We start from the raw sequence: 13,319 nt of genomic DNA, 5'->3' as shown, positions 1-13,319 counted from the left end.
CTTCTTTATGCAGATATTTGAGCATGTATTTGAATCCATGTTGTAAGTCTACTATTCCCCCTTAAAACTCACGGGATTACTTTTATTTTAACTCTGATGTTATGTAGTACACTCTTAATATGAGTGACAACATACCCTGCAAAGTCATGGCCCTAATATTCCTTGAAAATAACGTTTTGCCTCTGGTTACTGAAGAGAGTATCTTGTCTTTGCTTCTGAAACAATTTATCCAAGCTCTGCAGATTTTTAGAGTTTGTTTGTTTTTATTCTCTGCAAGGGAGCCCCTGTTTGTACAGCAACTTGCCTACAGCTGCACAAGCGAGCGGAGCGAATTGCATCAATTCTGTATGAAAAGGGACATCTCAATGCTGGTGATAATGTGGTGCTACTCTATCCTCCTGGTAAGGAAAATCTAGAGTTGGGGGAATTTACATGGGATTCACTGTATTTTGCCATGTCTAAGCTGCAAACTTTCATGAGGCACTGAACTGCAGGAAATGTGTTGCAGCTTTTAGAAGTGAAGTATTTGCTACGTTAAGTTGAAATTTACGAACTGTAAAACAAATTAGAGCAGGAAATTGTTTAGATTATGAAGAGGTGGCTAAGGCAGTGACAGTGAACCTTTTGGGTTTAGTGTGTCAAACTTGAAAAATTCCTAATAACTGTGTGTCATCCCCCCCTACCGTGAACAAAAAAATAAACAATTGTTTACATATCCATTTATTTCTTTAAAAAATACAGACAAATTGGGACAGGTCTGGATTGCACGAAGCCTTTGTTCTTGAAGCAGCTTAGGAGAATGCCCTTCTGTGGCTTCTGCAGCCTCTGAGAACCACATGAAAACATGCCTCATTTCTGTGTGATTTTTCAGAAGCTCTGGAGACTTTCAGAGATTGTGCAAGAGCACACCCCATTCTCACGCAGCCTCTAAAAATCATAGTTATTGACAAGTGTTAGTGAATGCTAGTGTGTCACCCAAAACATCATGGCATGACACACGTATCATGGATTCACCATCACTGGGCTAAGGGGATCTGTTTGTGCTTCTATCAAATCACACTGATGCTTTTTCATTACATTTCAAATCTCTTTGTCTACCTCATATTCTAACTGAAGCAGTAAGACACAGGTTATAGTCCCAAGAATTCTCAAAAACTTTCTTAATTTTTAGCTGTATGTTTTAACTATATTCATATTCTTTATGCTGGAAATGTTCAGTGCTTGCTTGGACAAATGCCATTTAATGATTATGAATTCGCTACATAAACTCATTTCTCTTGGGTTTTTCTGGAATGTCCATTTCCATTAAGAGCAAAGTTTTCCAGGTTTCTGTTTTGATTGACTGAAACAATTTGTAAAGGAGACTCCTTGGAAGAAACACCCTTTTGAATGGTTCTTTTCTCCCTTCCTCTTTCATGGTGGTTTATTTGTCTTATTTTAACTTATCTTTTGTTTTCTATAGTCAAGTTCCTTCAGTCCCCCTCCTTGGCTTACTGTCCTATTTGAAAACTTTGTCTTAGAGCCGTGACTCTTAAGAAGCTTTCAGCAAAAGCAAAAATAAAGGGAGAAGGATGATGTGACACTGCTTTTTGGTCCTCTAGGTATTGAACTCATTGCAGCATTTTATGGCTGTCTCTATGCTGGCTGTATCCCAGTGACTGTCCGGCCTCCACATGCTCAGAACCTCACTGCCACTTTGCCCACTGTGCGGATGATAGTAGATGTGAGTATAAGACCTGAGCGCAAGCTGTTGCATCTAAATCAGTAGTTCTCGCCCGTTGTCTTAGCGTTGTTGCTTACTGTGCATCAGCTGAAATAGAGAGGGTATTAATTCTGTGGGAAATTTGTTTTCTGTTACGATGCAGGTAGTCCTCAGGTTATGATAGCCATTAAGACTGGAATTGCCACTGCTAAGCAACATGATGGTAAAGCGCTAGATCGTGTGGCCGTTTCACTTAACGATGGCAGTTCCAGTAGTCCCGATTGTGTTGTTAAGTGAAGTCCACGCGGTTCATTAAATGAGGACCTCACGTGATCGTGACTTGACTTCCTGCCAGATTCCTCACTGACCTTACTTGTGGAAAGCCAGCAGGAACATCAGAAATCAGGGGATAGTGTAATAGCCAGAACTCCAAGCACTGTTCATAAGCCCCCCTCATTCAGCACCCTTGCAAGTTTGGATAGTTGGTTGTAACCTGAGGACCACCTTATGCTAATTATCACTGAGATACTCTAGAAATATTAATACTGCTGTCCTGTAATTCATGAATCATTAAATAACAGAGCAGTTAAGTTTCTTGTGTTCAGGTTAAAAGCCTTTTGCCTCCCTAATCCTCTTGGAATTTTCTTAGGTATATTTATCCTTTAAAACCACACATTAAGGGGAAACATTGTTATATTTTAGTATAGAATGATAATATTTTCTGCCTAATGATTTGATTTTCTTCCCTGTAATCCAAAGATACAAATGATACTGAGATAAAAATCAAAATTGGATTTTCATTGAATTCAAGATCTTTACTGGACAGAAATGATACATTTGTTAGAAAATCAAACAAAGTTCTTAAAATGTAAGGTAATAGAGAGGATACACCTGCAGAGTGGGGCTAATACAAAGCTATGGTATGAAGAAAGCAAGAATGTGTGAAATATTTTACGTGCTAAAAATGCACTCTATGAATGATTGATGACAATGCTGTCAAGAATGATAATCAGATAATCAATCATACTTATTGAATGTATTTTAGGTGAGCAAAGCTGCCTGTATTCTCACAAATCAAATTCTGATGAGACTACTGAGGTCCAGAGAGGCGTCGACTGCTGTTGATGTAAAAACCTGGCCAACCATCATTGATACAGGTGACAGACCCTGCTAGGCCATCAAACTCATTCCCAGGATTTCCAAGCAATTATAATGCACATCCGAGCAGGAGCTAGCTCTGTTTTATTTAGAATTGTGTTGTTTGGCTTTGTTGCATTTCAACATGTCATTCTTACGTTACTCCCCAGACTAAATTCAACAGTAATCTCTTTTCTTCTTTATACGTTCCAGATGACTTGCCCAGAAAGCGGCTACCTCAGGTCTACAAACCACCGACTTCAGAAATGTTGGCATACCTGGATTTTAGTGTATCCACAACAGGGATGCTTACAGGAGTAAAGGTATAAGAGTACTTGATGTGTTGGGATGCCTGTGTTATATAGCTAGAGCTCTAAAATATTTCTGGTTGTTTGTTTATAGATTTAAGAGGGCATCATATTTTTATCTGGGCATAAAAATCGCTGAATGGGTAAAGTCAGATATTAGAAACTGTAATGCATGAAGGAGAGCAAAATCATCTTGCTATGGCTTTGAATTTTAAAGGCACTTCAGTGGTTCCCATAGCTTTGACTGCAAGATATGAAAGACAGTGGGGTGGCATATGATGGAACACCATTTCTCAGTGAACAATGCTCATGATCTTCTAATAAGCTGGATGGAATAAGAAACAGCTTGGACTACCAAAGAGGGTGTGGCAGATATACAAAGACAGGGCAAGTTCCCTTCCGTGCTTAGCTAGATATACAAGGACAGGGCACGTTCCCTTCCATGCTTAGCCTTCACTGTTCCTGGTTAACGGTGGGAACAGAAGTGTCGTCATGTACTAGGCCTTCTTTTTGAATAGTATTGGCTCATTCTCTGGCCTGTTCTCATGGGTATAGTGTAACCCCATCCAGGAGTAAGGATGAAAAAACCCTGGAGGCTCCCATTAGCATAAACAACATATTTGAAATATAAACTGGTAATAGTAATACTTTCATGTGTAATACTAAGGTGCAGTGCAAAAATCCGAGTTTAATTTCTTGTTTAGTTCATGCTCTGAGTTTTATTTGACAGCATGGTTCCTGGCAGAGTATGGAAATATTTTTCCTTTTTTAAAATAAAAAAAAAGTTATATAGATAAATAAGACAAAAGCAGGATGAATAATTTAAAAGAATTGATTCTGGGTTTTGCTGATGCAATAAAATAGCTAACCTATGGTTTTCAATATCGACACCACGTAATATATGGCTACTCAGATACTTAGGTATAGTGATACTTTTATCATATTCATATACATGTTATTATGCTCTTCTATCGTGCAACTGGGATTCAGTCCCCCCTCCTTTTTTCTCTCTCTCTCTCTCTCTTCTTCTTATTCCCACAGATGTCCCATGCATCAGTCAGTGCCCTCTGTAGAGCCATAAAGCTCCAGTGTGAGCTGTACTCCTCACGGCAAATTGCCATCTGTCTTGATCCCTATTGTGGGCTCGGCTTTGCACTTTGGTGTCTTTGTAGGTAAGAGTCAGGATGTAATTAGAACTGGTGGGCTTGCAGAAGATAAATCTTTGCTTGACATAAATTAGAACAGCTACCTTAATCCAGTGAAATGCCTGATTGAAAGAGCTGGGGGATTGGATATCAAATGAAATAGATCTAATTCACATGATAGGAATCTCAAGTAACATGCAGTTTCATTAGCTAAACGTCCAGTATTTTCCTGATGATGATTTAAACATCACAAGAGATTCTGCACCTTTTTTACCTGATTATCCTATATCCCATGTATTGACATTCAGTCAATCAATCAAATCTTTATTACGGTCATAGACCAGCGTAAGGAAAATAGGGTGGTATTGACATTTTTTTTCCTTTGTCCTTGGGGAATCATTGTTACATGAATAGTAAGTCTGAATCCAGTACATGTCAGTATCAGATGTTCTACTTTATTCTGCAGATTTAAACAAATAAGTATGCAACCACATAAGAAAACTTCCATCGCTTCCAAATGCGAATGCAATTTGGTATATACATTTTTCAAATATGTATGCATTTATGCATGTTTTTGAAGTGATGTTTCAAAGTGGTGAATATTAGAAATCACAATTCAGTTTTTTTCTTAGGATATATTTCAGATTGGCAAGTAACATTTTTCTTGAGAGGGAAGATCGTTGGTGGATTTGCCTAATAATATCTAATTGGCTGTAGATTTAATAACAAAATGTTTAATTCACTATGAAATAATTCTTGTAAACAACAAATTTATCACAATTAATTATTGAAACTAATTATTGAAGTCACTCTTTTGTAAGCATGAGATAGGAAAACTATCAACAAATCAGAAATGGCTTGTCTCTTGTAGCAGGGCAAATAACTAGTTTAGAAACAATACTGAAATCAGCTTGATCATAAGCTTATTTGAGAGCATGCAATGATATACCTTTTAAATATCCCATATTTGTCACTCAACTGCCTTTAACAGTAGTGAGTCCGTTATTTAGGCAGTCATAATTACAGTAATGAATGAGAATGAATTACTAATCTATCTTGGATTGGGGTGGATAAGGAAGTATGTTTGCACAGAAAAGGATAAGCAGTTTGAGGCTGAGGATAATATTTTAGACTGCCAGGTTAATAAAATCAATGTATAGTTGATTAGTGTTCTTCTCTTGCAGTGTGTATTCTGGTCATCAATCCATTTTAATTCCTCCTATGGAGTTAGAATCCAATCTTTTCCTGTGGCTCTCCACTGTAAGCCAGTATAAAATACGGGATACTTTCTGTTCCTATTCTGTTATGGATATGTGTACCAAGGGGCTTGGGAATCAGGTGGAAGTATTAAAGGTAAGAATCCTCTCCCTCCACCCCCATCCTTTTAAACATATTTTAGAAGGTCTAATTTAGTATTCAGATTATTAGAACAGATTATTAGGGTCTACTGATCTTGTAAATACAGATCATCCTTGTTTAACAACCATTTGCACTGAAGGAGACTTGTGGCTAGTTCTAGAAGTTGTGGCCATTGTAGTGTCCTCACAGACACGTGATCGCAGTTCAGATGCTTGGCAACTTCCTCGGTATCTGGAAATATTGAATTTATCAGATCTGAACACCCTAAATTTTTTTCAAAAAAATCTTTGGAATTGTCTGTATTCCTAGATGCTTCTTAGGTCTTTGATTAGGACTTGAATTATTAAGTTTCCACCAATCTTAGACTGTGAATCTAACTCTAGATTACCCACACTAATAATAATAATAATAATAATAATAATAATAATAATAATAATAATAATAATAATAATAATAATAATAATAATAATAATAATAAAGTTTGCCTCGCTACCTTAAAAACACAGTTTTAAAAAAATGTATAGCTCAGTTCAATGAGAAACGTTCTGCATGCATCTTATGTTATGTTGAATGATCTTCCAGTCTGTTTTCTTTGAGTTTTCAGTTTAGATGAAAAATAGCGTTCAGTTCTTCTGTAGTCACATAAGTGTATGTCATAATCATGTACCATACTAGATAGTAGAGGGGTTTGACTTTTATAACAATGTAAGACAATAAGCTTACTATTGAAAACATAAATATTTTTATTTATTAAGCTTGTTATATAGCTTCAATACAGGTAGTCCCAGACCTATGACCACAATTGAACCCAAAATTTCTGTTGTTAAGCGAGAGAGTTGTTAAGTGAATTTTGCCCCATTTTATCACCTGCTTTGCTGCAGTTGTTAAGTGAATCACTGCAGTTGTGAAGTTAGTAACACAGTTGTTAAGTGAATCTGGCTTCCCCATTGACTTTGCTTGTCAAAAGGTCACAAAAGATGATCCCATGACCCCAGAACATTGCAACTGTCATAAATAAGAATCAGTTGCCAAGCATCTGAATTTTGATCACGTGATCATGGGGATGCTGCAACGGTCATAAGAGTGAAAAATGGTCATAAGTCACTTTTTTCAGTGCCGTTGTAACTTTGAACGGTCACTAAATGAACTATTGTAAGTTGAGGTAGTTTTTTTAATTTTTGTTAGTTTAATTCTTGTTAAAATTGTTTTTCTATTTTTTCCTTTTACTAAATATGTGTATATGCAGCAGTACAACAAAGATATTAACCTTAAGTTAATCTCAAGACTGAAATCCTGATAATTCAATATGTACTTTAATCTGAAGCATTTTAAACACTCTATTTGAAATCAAAATGTCAAATAAGTTTATGCTTGTAATAGTGACATCCTACTTGTAATTAATACTGATTATTGATTATTGATAAAATATTATTTTCTCTATTTTCACCACTAAGTTATCTAAATAATAGAATGTCAGTAATTTTCAATTAGTATTGGACAAATATCATTGTTTCAGAAAATACAATGTATTTAGATTTATAGCAAAAGAAAAAAAATGGAAATATTTGTTAAAATTAAATTTGGCAACTCTTTTTTTCAGGATGAAATAATTGACTTTATCAGGGATGACAAATTATAGTTCATTGTTAAATGCAGGGACATGGATTTAAGTGTGCATCTCCACCACTTTTTGTGCTCCTTAGCCAAGTGATGATATTTTATATCTGATCATCATTGTGATCATCTGCAATTTTTTCATTTCATCTGATATGAGAAATTGTGCTTTGTTAAAAAAAACAAAACTCAGAGTTTTGGTATCTTGCTTTACAGATAAAAGCTGTGTAATCCAGTTTCTTGTATTGACATGAAAAAGGAAATTGCAGATTGATCCAAATTGTCATTAGAACTCTTAAAGATCCATCTTCTTTGCATGTAAAGGGAGAAGAAAGGGAAACATGGAATCCCAGGGCTCTGGCAATAGCAGTGTTGCACGATACAGTATGTTGTTAGATTTGGTTGGTGCAAAATTCTCTGCTGATTATCCACTGTTCCCTGAGCAATGGGGCTGTTGAAACACCTGTCCAATGGTTTGTTTATAGTTAAATATGGCATAAAATTAAAGACTTGGGCTTCTTCCGCCAAAATTAACAATACAAGGAATTATACTTTTTGCTCTGGGCTCCAGTCAGAACTAGCACATGTCCTGTACTTGAACAAAATGTTACCTGTAAACAAATATGCTGTACTTGTTCTCTAGTTCATGGGAGGAGCTGGAAGCAGTGTTCATATTAACCAAGCTTAAGCATAGTTTAGCATTGTAGGTGAATTAGATCTGTATGTTCAGTTTTAGCTGTATGTTGATTTTCCTCCACAGAACTTTGCAAGTTAATTGTATCTAAGCCAGTAAAGATTGTTAGAATAGATTGTTAAATAGAAAATATAAATAAATTCCTAAAATGAAGTATAGTGCATGGTATATTATGTTCTTAAAAACTATGCTGGATAGCAGCTGATGTTTTGGTTTTAAGGATTTGAAAAATTGAGGGTTCACTTAAATATTTGGATGTTGGAGTTTTTGTTAAGAGTTGAGTTAAGAGGGACATGTCACTCCTATTGTTAGAACTTTTTCCCTGCTACTTTAGATCAGTATCTTGCTATTGATTCAAACAAATATAGTGTTTTAATTATCCAACAGCCCTTGATGGTACATCCTGATCTGATTTTTTTAAATACAGTTCATATCTTTTGATCCTTTACTTTTTTTTTCTTTTAAACCTAAAGAATTGCAAACGCTTTGGACCTTCACATAGCGTTTTCATATAGGTCTAAATGACATGGGAAGAGTACTATGACTACATCTTGCTTGGTTCTATATTTCTAAAGAACTACATAAATCAAAAAGATGGGCACGTGTTAGTGATTTCCTAATGGTTTGCCTAGTGTTAAAAAACCAACAGCCTGATTATGTTTCCTAGATGATTATTAGAGCAAATGAACTCCAAGTACTTGGATATTAACTGGAGCATTGATTAATGTTATCCCTGCCTGTTAGATATACTGTAATTTTCCCCCCAATAATTTTAACCTTGTGTATTAACAGGCAAGAGGTATCAACTTATCAGGAGTCCGGACTTGTGTAGTGGTGGCCGAAGAACGCCCACGTGTTGCTCTTACTCAGTCTTTCTCCAAGCTTTTCAAGGACATTGGTCTATCATCTCGTGCGGTCAGCACCACGTTTGGGTCAAGAGTCAATGTAGCTATCTGTTTACAGGTAACAGTGAAGATTTGCTTAGATTTATTTTTTGAAATCAGGGGCTCTGCACACTAGCAGAATTCTCAACCTATTCTAAATCTGTTTGTGCTGGGGGGGGGTTGAGCCTGAAGAATTGTGAATGCTGATTTGCAGGGTTTTTTTTTAATTTACATGGACTTATTCATACTGTATATTGCTTATTTTTTTAAAAAAAATATTATCAACCCTTTTTGTACTGTAAAAGTAAACATATGGCTATTTATACAGGGAAACTCTCTGGGAGACTACTTTTATAGATTTCCTGTGGTTAAACAGAAATAAATAATTAGATTAATAAAACATTAAAAAAATCAGTTTTTCACTAATATTTTCCAAACTGAAAAAGTAAAGAGGACTAAAAGTTGTGGAGCTTCTCTCAAGAAAACCTTCGTTAAAGTATTTTTGGATTTGCAGCAGAAACATTTCCTTTTATGTTATATCTCCTTATTTGATAGATTGGGCACTTACGGATCTAGTTTGCATTGTTCTCATTGAAAGTGCCTTTAATTATCACTCATTGGCAGCAGAAAATATGACACGTTTAAAAATAATCTCTGTTATTATTATAGGGAACCTCAGGGCCTGATCCAACCACAGTTTATGTGGATCTGAAATCATTACGACATGACAGGTACTATTATTTTTGTTATATTTCATTTTTGACTGAATTCTATAAGAACAGAGCACTTAGAGTAGGAGTGTGCAAGATGGTTCACTTCCTCTCAGCAGTAACCAGCAGACACCAGCTTATGAGTTGTAGTTCAGAATTTCTGGAGGTTGGTAGATTGCTTATCCCAGATGTACATACAAATTTCTTGATTTCCCCAAATACGATTGTATTGGAACAAATCAGTATGTATCATTTATATTATGCTAGGCATATGGTGGTACCAATCCATCCAGTTTCTAACATTCTATTAGTTACGGATTTATTTTCTTTCTCACCAATAATTAAATTGCCCTAATATTTAACATTCTAGAAAATTACCTTCCCCCACAAAGAGAATAGCCATTCCTTCTGAATTTGCAGAATTCCTAAGATTTCAGGTATCAGTGAATCAGTTAGATTATTTTATGAACATTTTTTTCTTCTCTGATGAGTATGAACTGGGGACATCTACAGTTCAATTCTGTTGCTATTCTAGGCACTTTAGAGTATTATACAGGCATACACATTCTGGAAGTTCTAAAGCAGGGGTCTTCAAACTTGGGCCTTTTATGACTTGTGGACTTCCAATTCCCAGAATTCCTCAGCCAGCATGCCTGGCTGAGGAATTCTGGGAGTTGAAGTCCGCAAGTCATAAAAGGGCCAGGTTTGAAGACCCCTGTTCTAAAGACAACCCTATAATTAATGGCTAGTCAATTCAGATTGTTAAACAGACATTCAGTAGTTAAAACTAGCAATTTACATAGAATCTTAGAGGTACTGTAGGGAGAGAAAAATGGCACTGGGGCTGGGGGGAGGGATTCTTTAGCATAATAATTGGTGGTTAGACAGGATATTGTCTGTGATTGCCCTGACCAAAAGGCCTTGTTGAAGTTAACAATAGCAGGATGTTACTCTGGAATTCTCTGGTTTTTCAGTCTCTTCCTTTACATTCATTATTACAAAATCATAATAGGGATCTGTGTGTGTGTGCGTGTGTGCATGCACATGCGTGCACACTTGTTTCCCCATTTGGCTCAAAGAAGACAGTTCAAATTGACTTACATTTTGCTTGGTGGCTCTTGCTTTTATTTTACCCAGAGAATAGGAAGCATTAGGATAATTTACAAAGGAGTGGAGGAATGCTAGCTCACATATGCTTCACATATGAATTTTAATGATGGAATGTATTTTCCATTGGTTTTGCCAGTCTAGATCAGAAACTCTCCTTTGAAATGCAGGCTATCATTTTCAATATGTGACATTTTTCTCACATTTCTTCCTGTTGGCGACATGTAATAATACCCAACACACCAAACCTCTTCCCATCTCCTATAATCACATTTACGTCCTAAGATTAGCTGAGGGCAATACATTTCAACAGAGCAGAAGCTAAGAAATCAACAAGAATCAAAAGCTGTCTCTAATTGGGTTAAAATATTATTGGTTCTCATAACTTTCTTAATTCTTATGTGAGAATGAAAAGACAGATAAAGACATATTTATTACATTTACATACCATCCGTTTCATTACTCAATTTCAAGTCAACTTCCCAAAATCACTGTCAAGTGACTTTGGGTAGCTGACAGCACAGTCATATGCTGAGACATAAAGAAAAATACTGTATTTATAAGGAGATCCAAGAATAAAATACCAATTAATGAAGAAAAACATAAATTTGACAAGGTTATTTTATAAAACATGCAAGAATATGTTTGAGTAATGGCATTTTCTCTGGGTATAAAAAAAGGACGTTTCCAGAGAATGCCGGTATTTGCTTACCTTACTTATCCAAAGAACTTGCCAGATGTACATTGTGCAAATGTTCTTCAGCTAAATCTGCCATTATCTTGCTAATATCCAACTATCAGCCAAGCAAATGGAGAGATTGAAGGGATTTTGTCAATGCTATTTGTAATGATCATCCTTGGGTTTTTAATTTCTTGAGTCGTGACTGAACATTACTAAAAACTTCAAAGTTGAATGCATTTGGATGTAAATTAGTTGTGGGTGCGTTGAACAAATCAGGTAACAAAAATGATTTATATTAAGATAAAAGTAGTTGTTCAAAAATAGTAGTTGATTTAAACTTTGAACCCAACCCACTTCACAGGGTATTGTAGGGAAAATAGGAGGAGGAAGAAATATTAGATATATTTGCTACTTTGAGTTATTTATAAACAATAATAAAGGTGGGATGGATGGATAGAAAAATAGATAGATAGATAGATAGATAGATAGATAGATAGATAGATAGATAGATAGATAGGAATGTAATTGATTATTCTGTGGTGATATGAATTGAAACAAAATGGAAGAAAAATCCTTTCTCTTTAGTGTTATTAGTGTTATGTTCAGAATATTAAAGAGTAATTTAAGTATCTTGTAATGAAGGTTCTTAAATCATAAATATATGTCTGTGTTAAATTTTTAAATCTATCTCCAGAGTGCGGCTAGTTGAAAGAGGTGCTCCCCAGAGCCTCTTACTCTCCGAGTCAGGCAAGGTAATAATACATCAGTTTGTGAATCTTTGTGAATCATTTGCATGCAACCCAAAGTAAGGAAACAATAGAATTCAGTCAGCATTTGTGATTTGGGGTGTACAACTCCTGTGTAGGACAAAAAAACCCCTCCTTTCTACAGATATATTATAGGTTCTTCCCTAATGGCCATTTAAAATATTAATTTTTCCTTTGTTAAGTAATGAGTTTGAAGTACTGTTTCTTGTGTCTGGCCTTCTTAAGACAATAGATGGAGTTGGAGATGGGCAATAATGCTAAAATAATTAAGAATATAACTCAGGTTAGATCTAGATAGCTCTGATGGAAATGGAGGAGTTGGAAGAATTGCTTGAGCTAAATTAAATCAGCAGAGATGTCAAAGTTGGAAATGCTTTTAGGCTATAAAATACACAGTTGTTTGTAATGCATTTACCAACACAAGGGATAAGTCATATCCCCAAGAAGTTGAAAAGACAGACTTGTTTAAAGTGTTTAGTTAGTATAATACAGATACCAATATCTCTCCCCCCCCCCCCCAACCCCACTTCCTTCTCTCAGATATTGCCTGGAGTCAAAGTGATAATTGTTAATCCTGAGACCAAAGGACCTGTTGGTGATTCACACCTTGGAGAGGTATGTGCTATTGCTATTGCTATTGCTACTTTACAAAATTATATTTAACCCAACCAATCTTTATGCTCCCAATATGTATCCAATATGCATAGTAATGTCTAATAGAAAATAGAAGAGAATATAGTGCACAGATGATTACACTGTAATTACACTCTGACACTGTAATTCAAAAGAGACAAAATAAAAAAGTAAGAAATAGAAGATTCGTGTTTTATCACCTTCATAGATCTGGGTGAATAGTCCTCACACTGCTAGTGGATACTATACCATCTATGATAATGAAACCCTCCAAGCAGATCATTTCAATACCCGCCTGAGCTTTGGTGATGCTGCTCAAACTCTCTGGGCACGAACGGGATACCTTGGCTTTGTTCGACGGACTGAACTCACAGCTGCCAGTGGAGGTAGGACAAACTACTCCTCTTTTCTTTAGACAATGTCCATTTTTACTGATGACATGAACATAAAGTTAATGTTACAAGAAAAACTGTTAGAACAGTTTCCCACAAATCAACGTGAATATATATATATATATATATATATATATATATATATATATATATATATATATATATATATATATATATATATATAT

The 13,319-nt window shown here is 35.6% G+C and overlaps 1 protein-coding gene across 1 annotated transcript in view; it reads left to right on the top strand.

Annotated features, from left to right (window-relative positions):
* Positions 1–13,319, top strand: part of DIP2B (disco interacting protein 2 homolog B) — a 50,921-nt gene that overhangs the window by 31,539 nt on the left and 6,063 nt on the right. The window contains exons 21-31 of the mRNA XM_015831848.1: positions 278–401; positions 1,602–1,723; positions 2,748–2,859; positions 3,053–3,162; positions 4,189–4,319; positions 5,477–5,645; positions 8,752–8,922; positions 9,513–9,574; positions 12,037–12,094; positions 12,650–12,724; positions 12,951–13,128. Coding sequence (XP_015687334.1) covers positions 278–401; positions 1,602–1,723; positions 2,748–2,859; positions 3,053–3,162; positions 4,189–4,319; positions 5,477–5,645; positions 8,752–8,922; positions 9,513–9,574; positions 12,037–12,094; positions 12,650–12,724; positions 12,951–13,128 — 1,312 coding nt within the window. The remainder of the gene's footprint in view (positions 1–277; positions 402–1,601; positions 1,724–2,747; positions 2,860–3,052; positions 3,163–4,188; positions 4,320–5,476; positions 5,646–8,751; positions 8,923–9,512; positions 9,575–12,036; positions 12,095–12,649; positions 12,725–12,950; positions 13,129–13,319) is intronic.

Source organism: Protobothrops mucrosquamatus, unplaced genomic scaffold (assembly GCF_001527695.2).
Source record: "Protobothrops mucrosquamatus isolate PMUCROS unplaced genomic scaffold, P.Mucros_1.0 scaffold_282, whole genome shotgun sequence".
Lineage (NCBI taxonomy): Eukaryota > Metazoa > Chordata > Lepidosauria > Squamata > Viperidae > Protobothrops > Protobothrops mucrosquamatus.
The sequence above is the reverse complement of the archived record's forward strand: the minus strand, read 5'-3'. Positions and strand labels throughout refer to the sequence as shown.